The sequence below is a fragment of the Cricetulus griseus genome (assembly GCF_003668045.3).
Source record: "Cricetulus griseus strain 17A/GY chromosome 1 unlocalized genomic scaffold, alternate assembly CriGri-PICRH-1.0 chr1_1, whole genome shotgun sequence".
Taxonomy (NCBI): Eukaryota; Metazoa; Chordata; class Mammalia; order Rodentia; family Cricetidae; genus Cricetulus; species Cricetulus griseus.
Genome location: NW_023276807.1, coordinates 248,274,557 through 248,296,665, shown reverse-complemented (window position 1 = coordinate 248,296,665; position 22,109 = coordinate 248,274,557). Strand labels below are relative to the sequence as shown.

Genomic DNA, 22,109 nt, shown 5'->3' with positions numbered 1-22,109 from the left:
AGAGGGAGGAGTGATGAGCCAAGGGGTCAAGACCAGGCTGGTAAAACCACAGAAACAGCTGACCTGAACTAGGGGAGCTCATGGACCCTGAATGATAGCTGGGAAACCAGCAAAGGACTGATCCAGAAACCCTGAATGTAGGTTTCAGTGAGGGGACCCAGGCAATCTATGGGTCCTAGTATTTGAATGGACTTTGGGAGCCCACTCTACATAGAGAGATACTCTCTCAGCCTAGACACCCTGGGGAGGGCTTCGCCCTGCTTCAAATGATGTAACAGACTTTGAAGTTCTCACCCTTCCTGGAGAGCAGATAGGGAATGGGAAAGTTGTTAGTGGGGGGCAGGGGAGGAGGGGAGGGAGAGGGAACTCATATTGACCTGTAAAACAAGCCTGTTTCTAATTTAAATTTTAAAAATCTGAAAAAAAAATGTAATTTTCTGGAATTTAGAAAGGGTTTTGGATAGTTAGCCTCAACTGTCAACTAAACACTAATGTTGAGTGAAATTGGAAAACAGAATTTCAATTTAGGAATACCCTCCAATACATAGGCCTGTCAAGCATTTTTTGATATTTGATTGATGTGGAAGGGGCTATTCCACTATGGGTGGTGTCGTTTCTATGCCAGTAAGCCTGGAGTATAGGAGAAAAGCAGTGCATGAAATTAGGAGCAAGCCAGTAGTCCATATTATTCATTGGTTTGATTTTTCCTTCAAGCTCCTGGCCCAAGTTCCTGTCCTGACTTTCCTAGATGGTTGACTGTAAGCTAAAAGATGCAATATACACTTTACTTCCCCTGCTGTATTTGATCTTCATCACAAGAGAAAGCAAATTAGAATAAATCTCAGAAACTATTACCAAATGGTTATTGCATTTTCTGCAACTGGTTGAGGAAGAATATGTTTGATTTGTGGATTTAAATAAAGATTTGAAAAATGGTAAGTTTCAAATATTTTTACCAAAGTGAGAAAATATGCCACAGGAAGGTTACAATATAAAAATATGAAAAATGACATTAAATTTCATTGCATTGCAAGTATTGTATTTCACATATTTGAATAATTTACGAATCTACTAGTGGTAGATATAACTTGGAATGAAGCTTAAGGATGAGTATTATACAACATATTATATCAAACTGATGTTTTTCTTTAGAGTTTTTTCTGCAGTGGAAAAAATATTAGCAGTTTTCAGCAGTAGTATTTCAAACTCTATGCCACTACAAGTTTAATTTGGCTGCTTAATAAAATCTCAGTAGGATAGGCAGTCTTTTCCCAAATGCACACTGCAGAGGAGGAAGGCTGGAACAATCAAAGCTACCCTGGCAACAAAATGTTGTATATGTTGTATATGTTGAGAAAATCATATACAAGGAAATTCTAGCCAAAATCTTTTCCACTGACAACTTGATTTCCTTGGTTTTACTCCTCAATATTTTCTTGTAAAACTAAAGAAAAAGTTTCTCTTTTTTTCCAGCAAAAATGGTTTATACATATTCTTGGATAATAATAAATTTTGGTAAAAATGTATTAAACTGAAACTGTTCAAAAATTATAGAATGAAGAAGACACAGTTGGGGCACTACAGCGAAGCAGGTTGGATATGGTTTTCTATTTCCTCAACTGTGATTCTGTTTTATTATTTTAAGTGGACACTTAGTTTTGCAGGACTATTGAGTAATTGGATTAGTAATTTAAAAAACCCATGCCTGAGAAAGAAAATCAACAGATAACGCCTAATCATGAGCTCCTAGAATACCAAGGGGATAAACTGGGAAAGTTGTGTAACTCTGTCATAAGAGGTTAGAGAAACCTGAAAAATCTCTTTTATCAAAGCCCAGTCAAGTCGAAGCTTTACAATAGAAACAAACAGGTTCACCTTACATATCAACATAGGCAAAGAGGGTGTGCTGCTCTCTCCAAATGAGGAAAAATGCAAACTGCAGAGAACAAGAGATGGGATTTTCACTGAGATTCTTGGAAAACCTGCAATGTTTCAGTAACATTGTTTCAATAACAAACATATAGGACATTCAAAAAATGAAATGGAGTCTGGGCATGGTGGCTCATGCTTTTAATCCCAGCACTCTGGAGACAGAGACAGGCAGAGCTCTGTGAGTTCAAGGACAGCCTGATCTACAGAGCTAGTTCCAGGGTAGCCAGGAACGTTACACAGAGAAACCATGTTTTGAAAATCCAAACCAAAATAAACAACCAAATCTTTCCTAGTCTTTTCGTATGTTCTCACTCTCCTTTTTCTTATGTGTTTTATTTATACTTTTTTTTCACTTGATAGGGTTTCCTAGTGAATATAGGATGTCCAACATAGGGTTATCCTGTTCTCAGCCTCCTGAGAGTGAAAAGGAATTAGTCTTTGGTTATCTGACTTTATCTCTTTAAGTCTCAAATTCCATAAAAGAAATTGGCATTTTACAATAATTTATAGACAGTATATATTCTGGAAAGGAAAAAAGAGAATTGTTTAGGTTAAGAGAAACTGAATTAAAATAAAATGTCAGAAAGTTTACCTTGTAAAAAATGTTTCTGATAATTGTCTTATATTTTATAGCAAAACAGGGAGCCCTCTGGTAATCATTTTAAATATTACGAAGTATACGTAGCTTTTGGGGCGGTAGAATCTATAAGTCTAAATTAATACATTTCATAAGTTTTACCTGATTGCTGAATGTTAAGTCAGACACACACAGGGACAATAAATACTAATATGTAGACACAAGCTAATAAAAGACAACTTCACTATTGGTCCGTGGCATGTCTAGTTTCCAAAAGTAGAAGTTCTTCTTAATCAGTTTTATAGAATCTTTAACATGGATGGAGCTTTTCTAGAAATTTTAGAATAAAATGTTCTTTTACAATATAAAAATTTTTCAGCAAATTGGGAGCAAGGGGGGAGAATAAAGGAAAAAGAGAAGGGGAGAACAAGAGGAGGGGAGAACAAGAGGGATCAGGAAAACAGACAGGGGAGGAATCAAGGAGAGCAAGAAAAGAGATACCTTAATAGGTTTAGGTTTATAGGTTTAAAGAGAAATCTGGCATAAGGGATATGTTCAGAAATCCACAAACATGACCCAAATTAAGAACCATGTAGTAGTGGAGAGGCTGCCTTTGAGACCCTTCCCCTATAATGAGATTGACACTACCTTAATTGCCATCTTAGATCCTTCATCCAGTAGCTGTTAGAAGCAGAAGCAGACACCCACAACTAAACACTGAGCCATACTCCTGGAATCCAGTTGTAAAGAGGGAGAAGGGATGAGCAAAGCAGTCAAGACTGTGCTGGAGAAACCTACAGAACCAGCTGACCTGACCTAGTGAAAGCACAGGGAATTTATTCATAAAGCTGGGGAACCAGCTTGAACCAAACCTTATGAATGTATGTGCCAGTTAGGAGGCCTGGGAAGTCTATGGGACCTCTAACAATGAGAGGAGTATTTATCTGTAGTGTACAAATGGACTTCAGGCACCCATTCTGTATGGAGAGGCCCAGATATATGAGGTGGGCCTAGGCCCTTCCCAAAGTGTGACAGACTTTGATGATACCCCAGGGAAGGCTTCATCATCCATGGGGAGCAGGTTGAGAGTGGGTTGGAGGATTGGTAGGAGGCATGGGAGGATGGAAGGGAGAGGGAATGGGGGATTGATATGTAAAATGATTATTTCTAAATAAAAATGAAAAAAAATTCAAAAAAACTATAAGAACTTAAAACTGTGTAAGGGTTGAGTATTGTGTGAAACATCTGCACAGTTATTTTAATGCATTAAAAAATCTTCCCCATGTTTTGTGAAAATATGAGCCACTTATATTTAGTCTATGGCTATCCACACAACTACAGGGCATTGCAGTTATGTAGATCATATGAACTCTTCATGGTGGCTGGAAAAGAACATGGCAGAGACAATTAATGATACTATCTTTATCTTTCATTAAAATGGAATCTGGAGAAGTATAATACAGGCAATGTAGATAGTTCACAGTCCTCTTTAATTTTTTTAATATTTTTGAGATTTTAATTTAGAGGCAGGTGCATCTCTGTGAGTTCAAGGCCAGCCTGGTCTATAAGGGATTATAATTTAAAGCAAAAGAATGGTAATTATACAGATCTGACCAAAAGAGAATCTATTTGGATAAACTTTAGAAGCTCTTCCAAATGTCCAAGGGTAAGGTAAATAAAGCATGTCCAAAACACCACAGAGAGTGAGAAAGATTTGGCTAGTGATACAACATCAGGTGAGGATTCTTATCACATTGGAGTTCAGTGGGAGATTAATTTTAATTCCATATTTCCATTTCAGGTATATAGTAGTATAGTAACCTGTCTTTGTGGGGCTTCAGTCAGATGGATCCACCTGAGAGGGGGAGTGTATATGGAGAAAATGCCAGTTACAGATACTAAGGAAAAGACAGACACAAAGAATAGAATCAGGAAGGCAATCCAGTGACTACTAAATGCCCCAAGTTTATTCTTCAACATTGTTGTTCTCCAAAAAGGAGAAAATGGCAAAGACTTCTTTATCATGATACAAGGAAGAAACAGACTTTCTTCCATAATTCTCCAAACATTTCGTATAGACAGCTTAGAATAAATCTCTCCTTATCTGGCCTTGAGGGTTAAGAGTTACCACACTTCAGACAAAGTCTCTTCTAAGGCAGAGTTTAAATGAGTCCATCAGACCCAAGATAAATGATAATTAGGTATTTATCAGAGAAGCACTTACACAGGTAAGAGTAAATAAGCACCATAGTTTTCTGCTCCAGAAGATACAGTCTCTGCCTTTCCAATGTTCTCCTCAACACAAGACAGCTGGAGCCAGTCCCTCCTCTGCCTTATAATGGGTCATGTCTGAACCTGAAACAATGCCTAAAGGGTGTGGCCAACACCACAAGTTCACTGGCAAGGCAAGATGCCACCACAATTCTCCTTTTGTCTAAATAAGAGGGTTTTAAGCTTGATATAAAAATTATATTCAATGGTAACAAATATGAAGTATAGTCCAGGAGAAGGAAAGGTAAAAATATACACAAATAAAGACATTCAACCAGCAAGAGTAACATTAAGCAGTACATTCTTTGTTATTTAGATAAGACATCCACAACAAAGCCAAACATCCTACAATAGCCAAGCCTAAGACACTTAGGTCTTATGACTTTAACCTTCAAAGAGTAAGGTTAGTTTTCAACTCTGTGACCCTAATTCAAGATGAACCAAAAACATTTTATGGTCCCTGACACAGTATGACAGTATTTTCTTCTTTTCAGAAAGAATTCCCACTAAATATGATGTGACATTTTCTAACATTCTTGTTGCAGCCAAGTGTTAGTATACATAGCATAGTATTAGACCATGTATTTTCAACTTATTAAATTTTAATCAAATTGTCTTAGTTAAATGCAACTGCCAAAAAAGGATATTGTAGACCAAGAGACTCAAACAAGATAAAATGTTTTGCTCACAATTGTGGAAACTACAAATTCATGAATATACTGTAAGTAAGGTCAGGTTACAGGGAGAATCTTTTCTTGGTTATAGGTGATCACATTCTTCCTTTCCTCTCACTTGTATATAGGGAAGCAAATACTGGTCTCTTATTTATAGGTGGTATTATCACCTGGGCTTTGCTGTCTTCTCTTTTGTGATATATGTAGTGGAATTTAGTGTTTAACAAACAGATTTTGAAAGGACAAATTCAGTCCATAAAACATATCTAGTATCATTAGGAATTTCTTTCAACATTATACATACTGGTATAAGAAAATTGTTGCATATGTTGGATAACCAATACCTGTATGCTCATATGGTGAGGACTATGTACAACTATATATGTTTTATTGAAGAGGAATATTTCATCTTCTAAATAAAACAACACAGTGTCTCTTTGTACATATATGAATATATAAAAGCCTTACAAAATATAGTATAGTGCATCTGCTTTTAGAGCTCTTGTTTTATTGATTCAGGATGTGGCTGTTTCTCTTTCTTATCGGGTAGGTCACATTCAGTATCCACCTAGTGTGATCCAGTGTATAGTTTTCTCTTCACTGACATAATCATACTTTTCTTAAATGATTGTAACTACAGTTGAGATGATGTATTTTTTAAAGCAAATTGTTAACAAGCTGTGGGATATTAGGTTGGTAATTAGGTCCTAACATTAGATATTTGGTTCTGTTTTCAATTATTCCGTAATATTTGATTTCATGAAATTTTGTGAGACCAATTTTGTAGTGAAACCTTCTTTAAGTGTCTTGCTCTCATTCAGTTTCTATAAAGGGCATTTTCCTATACAATGGTCATCTCAAGCTGCTATAATAAGAAGCCATAACTGGTTAAATTAAACAGCAGCTACTGATTTTCACAGACAAGGAAATTGCGAAAACTACTCCAGCTGATTATGCACCTCAAGATGACCCTCTCTTTGGCTTAGTGACATAATATCTTCTAAAACATTCTTCTCCTGAGTTGACAGTGAGCTTCTTTATTTCCTCTCATAATGATATCATGAGAACCTGAGAGCTAAGAACTCATGTAACCTTAGTAACCTGTCAATGTTTGCATAATGCTATAGCAGAAAATAAGTCTTCAGCACAGGCATCTTCAAATTCAGGTCCTTTGTTTTATATCGCTATGAATTTATTTTCTTCTATTCTTAGTGAATTATTGATTCTATAATGATAATTTCCTTACTATTAATTCAGATTAGCTTTTAACATAATATTCGGAGCCTACGAAAGACATCATGACACTTCATTTCTGGTCAAATTTTGTAATATAATATAAATATTATATTGTAATATAATAAAAATAATAATATAATATAAATATAAACAGTCTATATTTTGAGTTTCATTAATTTAACATTAAAAACTAATGGACTCTTCTTAATTAAATTCCGTATTGTATTTCCACTTTGATTATTTGTTAAGCAGTTATTTTCTGTATGTCAAAGTTGAATTCATTGGCTGTTTAAATCATGTAAGGTTTTATAGATTGACTCAGCCAAATATGTTAATTGCTTTAAGTTACTCAAACATCAGTATTTTTCTATATCTTTTTGAAATCAATAAATATGTTTACATTTCATGTTGTGTTTATATTCATAAATACCTATCATTTCTAATAGAATATTTTGTAAGCTAACTGTTATATGTTCATGAAATCAAATATTGAAGTAATTCCATTATTTGCTCCTTGTAAACTGTATAATAATTTAGAATTCTTAAACACAATTTGTGTATTTGTTTGATGATTTTTACAAAACTGTAGTTCAATTTTTATAACTTGCTTTTTATGTATGTATGTTAATGTGTGATCATTACATGATTGGAATTTTCATGCACTCGGAAGTGAGGTCAATCTTGAGTGTCATCCTTAGGGTCTCTTACTGGAGTGGACCCCATGAAATAAGTACATTAGACTGTCTCTGTCTTGCCAGTTAAAGAATTGGGAGCTTTGCCACCATGCCCAGAGTTTTAAATGGTTCTTGGAAGGAAAAGAAGTTCTTTATGAATGTCATGCATTTTAATATCTGAACTGTCTTTCCAAGCTTTCATATCAATTTTTTCTTTTATAAAACAGGTTTTAGTTTTTCATTATTTTATTTTACAAACCAACCAGTTTACATTCCTCCTCTTCTCCCACGCTCTCCTCCCCCCTCCCTTGTACTCTTGCTCCCCATCCACTCCTCAGTCTCCATTCATAGGGTAAGTTATTCCTTAGCAATAAACCAAGCATGGCATATCATATTGAGGTGAGATCAAGCTCCTCTTCACTGTGTCAAAACTGAACAATGCATCCCACCTTAGGGAATAGGTTCCAAAGAGCCAGCTTATACATCAGTGGCAGGTCCTTGTCCTACTGTGAGGGGTCCCATAAAAGACAGATCAAGTTACACAACTGCACCCACATGTAGAGGGCCTAGGTCTGTCCCATGCTGGCTCCCTAACTGTACATCCAGCATCTGTGATCTCCTACTGGCTAAGGTCAGTGGTCTCTGTAGGTTTTCCCATCTCGATCTTGACCCTTTTTTCTTGCTCATACAGTCCCTCAAACTGCTGTTCAACTGGACTCGGCAGCTCAGCCCAGTGCTTGGCTGTGGATCTCTGCATCTGTTTCCAACAGGTACTGGATGAAGGCTCTATGATGACAAATATGATAGTCACCAATCTAATTACAAAGGGAGGCCAGTTCAGGCCCCCTCTCCACTATTGCTAATAGTCTTAGCTGGGGTCATCCAGGTGGGTTCCTGAGAGTTTCCCTGGCACTAGGTTTCTCCCTAACCCAATAATGTCCCCATATATGAAGATATCTCTTTCATTACCCTCCCCCTGTCCCACCCCTAACTTGACCATCCTGTTTGCTCATGTTCTCATTCTCCATCCCCTCTCTTTAATAACCCCTGCTTCCAATCTTCCCAGGACAGCTCATCTATTTCCTCTTCTCAGGGAGATCCAGGTGTCCCTCTTAATGTACTCTTTGTTACCTACCTTCTCTGGAGCTAAGGACTGTAACCTGGTTATCCTTTGCTTTACATCTAATATACACTTATGAGTGAGTACTCACTCATTTTATTTTTTATTTTAACACCATGATTTAACACACTTAGTACTAGTCATCATTTTATAGATTTTTGCTTAAAATATGATGTGACTGTATATGTTTGTCAACCCAATCTGAAAATTCTGTTTCATGGTGATACATGAATAATGTTTCCATATTTTGACCAATATGTCACATTCTGATATTACTGCTTTATATTTTATTATTTTTACTGTCTTAATTTGGATCATCATTCTCTTATTCATAAGATAACTCTTTATCCTGGTTACTTGGAGAGTTCACTCAATCAATAAATATCGGAGCAACCTGAAGATTTTTAATTGCATTATTCTACATTAGGTATTTTTTCAAATCAGTATTCTCAGAAAAACATTTAATTATCCATATGTAGAATGTCTGAACCAGGACTGAATTGAAATATTGACATGTTTAAGTATTTTAGAAATATTTGTAGCTTTGTAAATGTTTTATTTCAGTATTTTCACATTTAATTTTAATTTTTCATTTGTTTTTCTGCCTGATTATTTGATTTATTTTTCCTTAACATACTAATAACTGAAAGTGAGCATACCCATATGGCAAGAATCTTTGAGTTCTACAGATTTGCTACAGTTCTTGCATATATTCTTACAGCATGTGTCTATAGTATCTTTATTCATTATACTACTTCCTCCACTGTTTTTGCTGTCCTTTTAATTTTAGTGAGCATTTTTTTCATGCAGTATATTCTGATTACAAGTTCCAGTCGCTCTCCTCCTCCTAGTAGCTCCTACCTTTACTTCTGTGAAATTTCCTTTCTGTCGCTCTTTAGAAAACAAACAAATATCTAAATGATAATAACAAAATGTAATAAGTAATAAACAAGTCAGAATAATACAAAAAACAAATAGAAGGAAAGGAGCCTAAGAAAAGATACAAGAAAGACATATAGATTCGGAGTCATGCCCTTTGGCGTCCTTTTGATCATTAGTTTAGTACTTTTTAGTAATCCTTCTTCGTTCTGAAAATGTCATGTTCTATTTATTATGTGCCTGAGGTACTTTCCTTTTTAGTCTAACCTATTTGGTGTCCTTTATGATTTTTTTGTCCTTTATAGGCATCTCCTTCAGGTTATAAAAATTTTCTTCTATGATTTTATTGAAAATGTTTTATGAGCCTGTAACCTGGGCTTCTCTGCTCCTTCCTCTGTTCCCACTATTCTAGACTTTGTCTTTTTATATTGTCCCAGAATTTCTGTCAGGAATTTTTTATATATAACATTTTCTTTGACTGATGTCACCATTTCTTCTATTGTGTCGTCAGTGTTTAATATTCTTTCTCCATCACCTGAATTCTTTATTGAGGATTGCCTCTGTGGTTTCTGTTCTATATCTTAAATTTTTCAATCCAGGATTTCCCTTCCTTTAGTATTTTTTCATTGAGTCTATTTCTACTTTTAAGTCTTTAAATGTTTTATTCATTTTCTTTCACTGCTATTTCTTGTATTTCTTTAATATATTTATTTATTTCATCTTTAAGGACCACTCTCATATTCATAAAGTTAATATTTAAAGTACTTTGTCTTGTTTCCTAGAATTTCTTAGGACCTACTGTAATTAGTTTGCTGGGTTCTTATAGGGACATGTTGTCTTGGCTGTCACTAATTTTGTTTTACACGGATGTTTAGGCATCTGGGATTTGGAAGATTGTAATCCTAGGTGATGATAGCTGGTATTTTCTTTGTTAAGTGGCTGTTCCTTCCTTGGTTACTGTTATCTCTCTGATTCTTAGGAAATTATAGTCAGTATATGTCTGTAGGAAATGCTTCTGGGATCCTGCTAGTTTCTGTTACTTGAGGTTCTGGGTACAATGTGAATCCATGTATTGAGAGCTGATACTTAGGAATGTGGAGTACTATGAACATGGTACTACACCATACCCTGCTTAGTCCCCTAGGGATCAAGGGAGGGCGAGTCAGAAGTCTCAGTCTGTCATGGCACATCATTTGGGGTAAGATCAGCCTGTATCTAGGCTGATCAAGGTATTCCTCCATAAGGAATGGTCTCCAAAGATCCAGTTCATGCACTATATAAATACTATATCCACTAGCAGTGGCCCCACAAACTGCCCAATCCCCCAACTGACACCCATGTTCAGGGGCCTAATTCAGTCTTATGCAGACTCCCAGAATTCAATGAAGATTAATGTACAACATACCCAAAATTATAGGACACTTTGAAAGTAGTGCTAAAAGGTAGTTTGCTCTTGAGCTGCAGATGAAACTGGAAGAAAATTTGGAGGAAAGAATGGATACTTATCATTGGAAGCTTGTTTACCTACTTTGCTGACCTACTTGCTTTTCTGTAGGCTTGGACAGTGGGCTCCCAGGGAACTTCCAGAGTTGAGTGCTGAGACAAAAGAATTAGTGGGGAGGGAGGACATTTGGAAGAATAGATCAGCTTGATCTAGAGTTAGAAGCAAAGAGGGAGTAGAGCCTGAAGCAGGCGGTTTGCAACAAAGCTGGAGGATGAGACTGGAGGATTGCTTTTGTAGGAGAAGTGAAGATCTGCAGTTAGCCTAAACGCTTCTCTGACCTGTATTCACGGTGGCTTCCCAGGTAATACCTTTAGCAAAAGTTCTTAATTTTGCTTTTAGGTTCAAATAATCTAGGAGCTTTTAAATTATGCACACTGTGTTCCAATTCAGTGAAGTTTATCATTATCCCTTCAAGTCTGAACTCAAGCCAAAACAAGAGAAATAAAGGTTTGATTTATATAAGTTTATATTATATGTTTCATTTGTGTTGAAAGCACTATTCTTATCATAGAAATTCTAAAAAGATGGGAAATGAATAGTTATTTTTATTACAATGCTGAGTCTGTCTTTTGTGGAAGTTTTGTAGAGTTGTCTTTCCTAGGTTAAGGTCTCTGCAGAAGCACACTGACCAAAAACAGCTCCACTTGTATTGAGATTGAATATGAGAAGACAGAAATGAAGACATGCTTTTTGGTTTTTTGTTTGTTTGTTTTGTTTTGTGACTTATGGGAAAGCAGACAAATACAAATAGTCACTTGAAGGGAATACAAAGTGATTCCGTGGTGATCTGTTTGCTTGTTGTCAATATTTTGTAGCATTCTCTTTTAACCCTAGATACTCGTATTTCTACAAGAAATTTATCATGTCCATCAGAGGAAACACAGCACCAAAGGTATTCATCATTTCTGAAAGCATTAGTAACTTGCTTCATCACAGTTGTTTGAAATTTCTACTTCTGTACATCTCACAAAAGAAAAAGAATTAGTAGTTAGAAACAAATAAAGGGGAATTTTGTTTAGGGAACATTTTCAAAAACATCCACCTTCATTTCCTCAGATTTTGTGAAAAGGAACTTCAAAATAACAATCAGCTATAAAGGTGGCTGAAGTATTAATTTTTAATTTTTTGTATTTTATTTACCATTTTTCTGAAATTTGTTATGGCTTACCATCAAAATTTAGCAATAGACTTTCACATGTGATGAAAATATTGTACACATGCTTGAATTCCTCAAAGAATATATAAAATATTTTTAAAATATTCTAAAACAGAAAGGATCATGTCTGAAATATTTATTACATATATTAGAATTCAAAACCAAATGAACATTATTGTACAAAACAATAAGAGGAAAAGGTTTCATAACTAAACACTGATGACATGAGCAATAAGGAGTTAAAATACTTACAAAAAATCTTAAAGCGAGTAAACAGTTGAACAAAGTGTTAGTAGTGATCAGCCTTCAAAATCAATGATCTCTTCACTACCAAGCTGCTTTGTTTCCATTTGGTATAAATAGAAAATAATTTCCTCTATGTTATTTAATTTATTAATTTTGGAACAGTAAACAAGTAATCAAGAACTCTACTTATAAGTCAGACAAGATAATTTATTGAATTGATTTTAATAAGTGCATTATGAAATTATCGAATCAAGCAGCACTACTTTTAAAATTATTTTTAAATTGAATACAAAAAAAATGAAGCACTGAAATTGCATTAAGTAGAAAATATATATCCATTAATTCCCATCCATCACAGCAGTAATATAATATATTAGTACATAATGAATGTAAATGAGACATGTATTATAATAGTACATAAAATCTGCATATTGAATAGTTATTCTGAGTATGTCTGTAATTCATATTAACAAAGATTTCAGTAAGTGAAGTATTGCAAATTTAAGGAGAAAATAAAAATGGTTACTTAAAAAATGGAAATCAAAAAACTCTGCCACTGATTTACTCATGAATAAAAGGTCAAGCCGGGTAGTGGTGGCACAAGCTTTTAATTCCAGTGCTTGGGAGGCAGAGTCAGGTGGATCTCTGAAAGTTCAAGGCCAGCCTGGTCTACAAGAGCTAGTTCTAGGACGTCTTCAAAGCTACACAGGGAAATCCTGTTTTGAAAACCTAAATAAATAAATAAATAAATAAATAAATAAATTTACAAATGAAGAGAAGGTAAAATCTCATCCTCGATGAGCTAGTGGGGAATGTTTGTAAAGGCAATACATCAAATGCTTAAATGTTTGAAACTTGAGTGGTCATGATATCGGGAGGGGAATGGGGACAAGTTATGGGAAGCGATTTTACAACAATAGATGAATGTTGATATGATTATGAGCAGAATAGTTGCTAAATTGTATACAACTGACTCTTGCACAGTTCATAACTAATAGATAATGATGTAAATGGTTTACATGTTAACAAGTTTGTGAATTTATTCACTTGTAAAAAATAGTTGTGTATACAAATATATTTACCTGGACACTTTCAAATTATAAAACTTGAAAACTTACATCTAGATTCCATGTATTTTGGATTACAAATTTTGTCATTCCTGCATTCCTGAATAACATACTGGGCTTAAATACGGATATGTGGGAAAAATGGCTCCAGCTTTGGAAGATGTTGATGAGAATGGAAACCATCAGGAATTTCTTTTCTTTCATTCGAAAACAAATAGAAACATACAAGATTTAAAAATATTTTTTCTGCTGCTATTTCTATATATTTAATGAAAGCAAACATGAAATTGCATGATACTTATAATGTCATATGTAAAAGCTTTCTGTGGTTTTAGTGTAAAGAAATAGAAAACAATATTCAGAAGGTATAATAGATTAGGAGTTAGTCTCATACCAACTTAATTTATAGTATCTTTATTAATAGATTATGTGGCATGAATGAATTAAAAGGACCCAAAGACTGACACTGAGGTTGAGCTTCAAGCTGAGTATCAAAAAAGCAAAGAAGCTGGCCACTAGTTTGTTACGGTAAATCTTTCCGCCATAAGCCTCCTGAGCCCCACTGCCACGTGTGAGCTTTACAACAGCTGCTTGCCCAAGTTAGGCCCAAATGAATACACAGAGAGACTTTTATTGATTAAAAGCTGCTTGGCCAATGACTAGGATTCTCATCTGTTAGCTCAGTCTCAATTATCATACATCTATATATTTTATAAGACTTATCTTATTGGACGCCTTATTGGCGTCCCTCCTAGCTTGTGGATCACATTGTACCGCTGGAGCAGGAGCCGAGGGGAAAAGAGAGCCCTTCCTGTTTCTCTTTCGCTTAAATATGAGTCTCCTTGCTATGTCACTTCCTGCCTGGATCACCACTTCTCTACTACATTTCCCAGAATCCTCTTTGACTCCTAGTTCCGTCTAACCTGTTGTCTCACTGGCCAAACAGTATTTTATTTAATAATCAATAAGATAAACATACACAGTAGTACATTCCCCATCACTAGTTTCTTACTTCTACCTCAGACTGACTGGGCTGATTCTGTCCCCACAAGCTCTCACCAATCCTCAGACTGTAAACTCTCCTCAGCATGGCTGGAGAATGAATGTCTCTCTGAGACCATGCTTTCCTAATGTTGGGATTAAAAGAGTGAGCTGTAATTCTCTTTTAGACTGATTTACTCTTTTGTGTATCTGACTGGCATGGGATTGACTGAGATCTGCATGCTTCTGCCTCCCAAGTGGTGGGATTAAAGGCATGTGTGACTGCCTCCTGGCTTGAAAAGTCTTCCTTTTGGAGATTTCAGAGCACCTCCTAGCTTCTGGCTACTGGGATTAAAGGTGTGTGCTTGGCTTCTAAAGCTAGTGGCTAACTTTGCTTTTCTAAATACTCAGTCAAATTTATCACTACAAATTATATTAACTTGTTAATTTGTATTATGAGATAGCTAATCAGATAGTCACCTGTGCTAAATTAATGATTTATGTGTCACAATGAATAATAAAATTTATATCATGTCCTTTCTACTTTGCTTTCATAGTGTTTCTCTCTGCATACAACATATTTTTCATGTATATAGGTAGAAAGGTTGCTTTATATTTTAACAGCTTCACCTCTTGTCTCTTATTCCAAAAAATGATACTACCTATCAGAAGTACACTAAATTAATTATCATGCAGTTATAATAATAATATCTACTGTGTACAGCCTGTAGCAATTACTGATGTCTCACTTTAAATAGAGCATGCTAACACCTGTATGACACAATGAAGGCAGTGATCAGAAGAAAGATTGTAACAGCACATGACTGACCACAAATTAATGATGTAATGATGTATTTTGAAAAAACAGTAATTTTCAATTCCTTTCCTCAAAGAATGTGAGAGAAAATCAAACTCAGGACTGACATTTTATAAAATAGAAATAACAACCAAGAATACTACAGGGAATAAACAAAGCAAATGATTAGTTATTTGAAAAGACCAACAGGATTGACAAGTATTCAGCCAAAGTAAACCAAAGAAAGAAGATGCAAATTTATAAAATTAGAGCAAAAATGAGAAACACTATAACTGGTACCAAGAAAACACAAAGAATCATAAATCAGTACTTGGATTAGTAGAAAATTCCTTTGTTTTCTGATCCCCTCACTTCAAAGTTATTTGACAATAGTTTTGGTAAAAGTTTATAAATTGGTTCTCACTAAGTGTAAAGCAAAGATATCTTCAATTATTCACGAGGTTTAAAATAGGAAAAGCTTTCAAAGTATACCATGTAGGAAGCAGGAGCAGTTGGAGATATGCACTATACCTAACTCCTATGAAGGTAAAATGAGAGGGAAAGAGAGATAGAGACAACGTAGAAGACTGGCAGATCACAACACACATCTGTGAGTTGATTGGCAGGTATTTTGCCAATCACGGGGCATAAACTCTAGCTCTAAGAGTTGCAGGCCTTCAAATAATGGACCTCTGTCACTAGTTCTAGCCAGGCAATCATTGTGTAAATATAGTGTTGTAAACATTAAAAGAGTGAGTACATTCATGCTGAACATATGTTTAGATTTCTGTAATATCCAGTTAAAACTGAAATGTTAGTTACTCCTACTATGGTTACCCTGTGCTATTGATTTTGTATAGCTCTTCAATTCCAATGCTTTGCATTTCTGCTTGTCAGCATTTTAGGTGTCTTTGTTCTCAGGATCATGTCCCTGATCTTCCAGGATATCCTCTCAGGGATCTACAGTTATATCTAGTGGAGTTCACATGATTAATCGGTCTATCTGGAATTCAGAAGGCTGGAACATCAGACTATATTACTGCTGCCTTTCATGACATGTATGAAACATTTTTACTTTAAAGAATGTATACACACACAAACAAATATTGTTGGCATTTTCTTAAGAGAACAAAAATACTAATTTAAGAAAATATTTAGAGAGAGCATACCTGTGTTCAGTTTAAGATAGTTTTAATTTTATATGTAAGGATCTTTCCTGTTTATTTCTGTGTGCACCTTGAGTGCCTAGTTCTTAAGTAGGACAGAAGAAAATACAGGATCCCTTTGAAACTGTGGCACTCTGTGAGTGTTGGGAAGTGAACCTGGGGCCTCCAGAAGAGCAGCCAGTTCTCTTATCCAGTGTGTAATTTCTTCAATAATTTTAATTAACTTTTCATCAAATACAGATCCCTCAGGAGTAATAAAGCTCATTGGAGGTATTGATACTTAAACTGTGCCTTCACTGCTATTTACTCAATGCCTATAGTAATTCAAAATAAAGAAATCTGATTAGTAAACATTAGTTCTTCATATGTTACTAACATCATCTTCAGCAAACTTAAAACACAACAATAAAAATTCAGATTTCTGAATTTTGTTTATATGACTTTATTTCATTCTTAAATAAACAGTGGGCTAGTTCTACAACTCCTACATATATAGAACATAAAACCGAAGTACACCGTTCTAAATAATATTTACAAACTCACATATACAAGACATAATTTTAATAAATAGGATGAGGTGATGGGATGAAGGTGAAAATGCTAAATATGTTTAATATTTGTTTTCTCGAATCTTCTTCTACCACATCAAACTAGCATCTCTCACACAGATTTTTAGCATAGACATACCCCTTCGTGTTTCTTTATATCAAGCAGAAAAACATGTTTTGAAAAAGAAATGTAGTCACATGTCTCTTATGAAACATTCACTAGCACCATCCCTATCTTACACATGAACGTCTATACTGTTGGAATAAAAGTTTCTACATTGTGTTCTCTTTTCCCCATTCAGCACCACTGTGCCTTGTACGGCTCCTCATTTAACTCCCAGGTGCTTTTTATTAATTCAGCCCTTTTATTGTTCAGAAGGACAATAAAAATCTGTTTATTCCTGATGTCAGGTTTTGCATAAATATCCTTTCTTCCAAAAATCATTTGATCTCCAAATAAACCTCCATCGCCGCCCCCCCCATCTTAACTGAAGAATCAACTCGTTGCCTTGGACAGAAAGCTTCCATTAATCATTTGGTCAGGTAGTTTCTGTGTAATTCACCATTTCCATTCCTCTCCCATCCTATATGTTACATGAGAACATGAACATAAAATTAGGCAATCCTTTGGGAAAGTGAGTGGATGGCAACTAATCTAATAAATAAAAGCTGTATGGGAATATAAATCAATGTTAGTTGTTAATATGAACTTCCTTTGAGAATCTCCATCCCATGAATCAACTTACAAGATCCAAACACAGATACATGACTACAAGAACACACCACAGTGAAGGATTGCAGGGCAGGTGGATTATTGGTTATAAACCTTCCATCACTGCTATCCCACCCACCCCCTGTGGTAGCCGTTCTTACTATTCACTGTGTTTAACAATCATCTGTGAAAATTTTAAACAACCTCTTTGCCCAGACCAAAAAGTAAGTCTCTGTAATTCAGATAGACACTAGCAGGTTGGGTAACTCCAGTGTACAACACAGATAAACTCATATTTTCTAATGAAGGAACAATAGAATAGAATATGGAATAAAAATTGTGGATTTTTGTTCTTTGGTTGATTGAGCAGCAGAAAATAATTTTAAAACTTGCATGATACTGTTATTTTGGAAGGACACATACATGAAGCATATCATATTATGATCAAACTAAAATGAATGAATTTTTATATATATTTTATTTCAATTACATGTTTAGTATCTTTAAATATAAAGCTTATAATGACAATGAAAGAAGTTTTAAATTTCCAACTTGTTATATTTATAAAGATGTTTATGAAGAACTTGAATGTATTGTCCTGATTTTGAAATTATTCTAGTCCAATTATGTTCTCAACTTACATAGATCTTTTGCATAAAAGAGCAGCAGCAAGAAATAAACACATTTTAAGGCAATCAGAGTTGGAAATCTAGTGACAGCTAAAAGAATATTATTCTTTAAAATAGGCATACATACAATGCAAATAATTCCTAGTTAACTTGGGTTTTGCAAACATTGATATTAGAAGAAATGTCAAGATAGGGACTATATCACTTGTTCAACGGTTTAATTATGCCTAGAGACATTTGCAATAAGAAGGTAAGTTGTAAGGGTGAAGATATACCTGACATTTACTTTGTCAACCTGCTGAAATTCTTATCATTGTCAATTCCTAGCACATAGTACAAGAACTGATTTATGAATATTTTGACAGCTTATTATTTGGCATGTCATTATATTAATTTTTATTTGACCTCCATCCAAACATTATGAGTTATATCAACCAAATTTCATTGGTAACTATAATGAATTCTATATTACTCCAAGTTTATCCAATGAGTCTGAAGCTCAGGGAACAGCAATACAACTAGAGCTCTTTTGTGCAATAATCTACTTCATTTTTGTCTACCTTCAGCACAATCATTATAGCCACCAGTGCTTAATTCAGTTAAATGATAGTAACATATACAATGTTTCAATATGATATTCTTATTGGTCATATTCTTCTCTCCAGTGTAATTTCTATAATGTCTCCTGAAAGAATATAGCCTATAACATGTTTATTTTATATTTTATTATTTTGTGGTTTTTATAAATGGTACTCACATCATTTCTACTCTTCACTGCCAGCTTATGCTATGTCCACCATGCACTCTCAAATCCAAGATATCTTTTCCTTGAATTACTATTGCTACATATGTGTTTGTATTTCTAAACAATCCTCAATCGTTTTCCATTAACTGAAAATAATTTTTTCCTCATGTAAAAGATTGTGATTATGGATTCTCTTATTTCTACTCCTCCTAGTTTCTCCCTACCTCCCCTCCTTTCCAGATACACCACCATTCTGTCTCTCATTGGATAATAAACAGGCTTCTAAGTGATAATAATAAAATATAATATAATAAGATAAAACAAACACTAACAAATTGGGGTAGGACAAAAAAATGAAATTAACTAAAAAATATTTTAAAAAGAAAAGGGTCCAAAGAAGGAGTGCACACACAAAGCATACAGATTCAGAGGCCCATTCATGCTCACTCAGGAAACCCACCAAAGCATCAACTGGAAGCCATAGTATGTCCACAAAGATAACATTTCTGCTTTCTCCTCTGCAGGGTTCCCTGAGCCTTGAGTGGAGTCATTTGATGGAGATGTCCTTTAAGGGAGAATCAAGTGGAGAGGGGGAATAAAGAGGAGTGTGGGGAATGCAGAATAGAGAGCTAAAGTTGAGGGTCATTTGAGAGGTAGTAAGGAAATTCAATAGAAACTTATTAACATATTCACATATATGAAGGTTATAGAAATGAAATCCCCATAATATTTTTAAGAGGAAAGTCTTCTATAACTGTGTTGAAAAACTTAATGGCCTACCTTAATTTTTAATTTCATATTATCTGTTTACTATTTTCTACAAAATTTATCATATTCTGAATTCATCCATAATTATTTTATAAGCTATTTCAAATTTTAAATAAAATTATATTGAAATGCATGCACTAAGCAGCATTAAATGTAGCTGTAAATCTATTTCTCTTATTTATGATCTCATAAATAGTATGAAACAATTATCAGTTTCCAGTGTTTTTAGCAGCAGATTGATATGATCATATCTGAAATGTTTATTGGATATCTAAAAATTTCTTTTGAGGATGTTTTGTTTGATTAATCTGGTTATTCTCTTGGTTGTTGTCCAGCCCAGAGAAACATGCACTCTCCCAAATTCAGGGCCATTCCTTCTACCTTATGGTAGAAGTCGTTTACTCCTCGTGGTCAGAAGTCACAACTGGCTATGTGTGATGCATTTTAGTATACGAAAAATCATGATGGCTGCCATGCTCACTCAGTATCAGAATGCCTGTGGTTTTCTCATATCTTAACACCCTTCACCCTACAATAAATTTCTCAAGCTCATTGACTCCCCTTCCCCAGGTTGTCATTATATAAACTTTCCCATTCATCCATGTGCTCTCATTTGTCTTCGTTCTTGGCCCTCTCTCTCTTGGTCTCCTTTGCATATAATCTCTTTGTATTCCTCTGTCACTCTTCCTACAATTCTCCTGTTATTGACAAATCCAATCTGCTAGCCATGTTCAGTCTGCTATTTTATCTTTCTGCTCTATACTCTTCCAGATGCCTCAGGCTGTACTCTCCCTCATATCTACAGTAAAATCCGTTCCCTCAACCATACCTTGGAGAAGACACATCCTCAGTTTATATAGTTATATTTTGTAATTGAATATCTTGTGGGAAGTGCATGGATGTGCAAATATTCATATTCTTTTATGAATTACTTTACATCATATTTAAGACTTAAGTATAAGGATGAGTTTAATAGCTTAAAACATGGAATGGTAATAATACATGGATTCTGTTTTGAGTAATATATATATATATATATATATATATATATTATATATTATATGTAAGTGCATATATATATATATATGAATTACTGTTACCAGTATATGAAGTGTTTATTACTACATTTAAATCTTAGAGGAGGCAAGTTATAACATAATGAAAATGAGAAATAGTCCTATATTGGTACTAGAAATATTGGAAAATCTTAGACACATATAAACAATGAACTAACTGCTAATTGTGTATATATATATATGATAAATATGATCAATGTATATGTTCAAAAACAAAGCTAAGTCATCAAATTTAACAGTAACCTCAATTACAGTACTTGGATCTCAGTACAACTTCTACAATGTATAACTCTTAAAGCAGAATAAAACACATAAATCAGATTCTTGAGAGGATCAGGAGGGAAACAGCAGTCATGACTTGAGTTGTAAATTTTCAAAGGGATAAAAAAGGAAAAGAAGAATTTATTCCTGCTTCTTCCATGCATTCATACTCCAGATCAAAGTAGCACATCTCCAATCTGGCAACTATGACTTGCTGGATTCTTTAAATAACAGAAACTGATACCAAGTTTGACATTTTTATGAATCTCACATAGAAACCATCCTCACCCTGAAAAAGAATGAATGGTATGGTTAAAAATTTACTGGATATCTGTTTGACTTCGTGCCACAGATACTGAAATTTTCATTGTATATTTTTCATGTATGAAATATTTTCCATCCAAAGAAATGTCATCTAAAGGAAATAAATTTTATGAAAGCATCAACATCAAAACTCTTTAACACATGGAGAGGTAGAAACACTACACAATTCATTCATAAAGATATCTTTATCCTGATGTCAAACTGGATAAGGATACACATTATACACACACAATTATAATTAAATTCCATATTTTATGAATAGTACAAATAGAAAAGTTCCCCAAAATTTAACTTCATAATACTCTTTCACTATACAATGTGAGATTGTTGACTTCAAACACATTCTTTATTTTTCTCTCTTATGTTTTAGGTGTAACTGTGCTTGAAGGGCCTATTTATGCAGTGGGAGGCCATGATGGCTGGAGCTATCTGAACACGGTGGAGAGGTGGGATCCACAGAGCCAGCAGTGGACATATGTAGCCAGTATGTCCATTGCTCGGAGCACTGTTGGAGTAGCAGCACTGAATGGCAAGTGAGTAAATGTTTCTGTAATCTTTTAATAGCTTAAAAAAAATAATTGAACGCTAGTATTTAAGAATCATTTAAAAATAATGATGCATATATTTACCATATAAAATAAGCTAAAATTTCTCAATATTAATTGAAAATCCAAGGAATATTAAGTATATATTATAAGAATATTTCTAAACTGAGTAAAATAGTTAAGTATCCTTTAAAATGTTACTAATGATTTCATATTTACTGT

The 22,109-nt window shown here is 34.5% G+C and overlaps 1 protein-coding gene across 2 annotated transcripts in view; it reads left to right on the top strand.

Moving 5' to 3' along the window:
- Klhl1 (kelch like family member 1) overlaps positions 1-22,109 on the top strand; it is a 299,721-nt gene that overhangs the window by 231,992 nt on the left and 45,620 nt on the right. For both annotated transcript variants that reach the window (XM_027394016.2, XM_027394015.2), the window contains one exon: positions 21,713-21,875. In XM_027394016.2, coding sequence (XP_027249817.1) covers positions 21,713-21,875 — 163 coding nt within the window. The remainder of the gene's footprint in view (positions 1-21,712; positions 21,876-22,109) is intronic.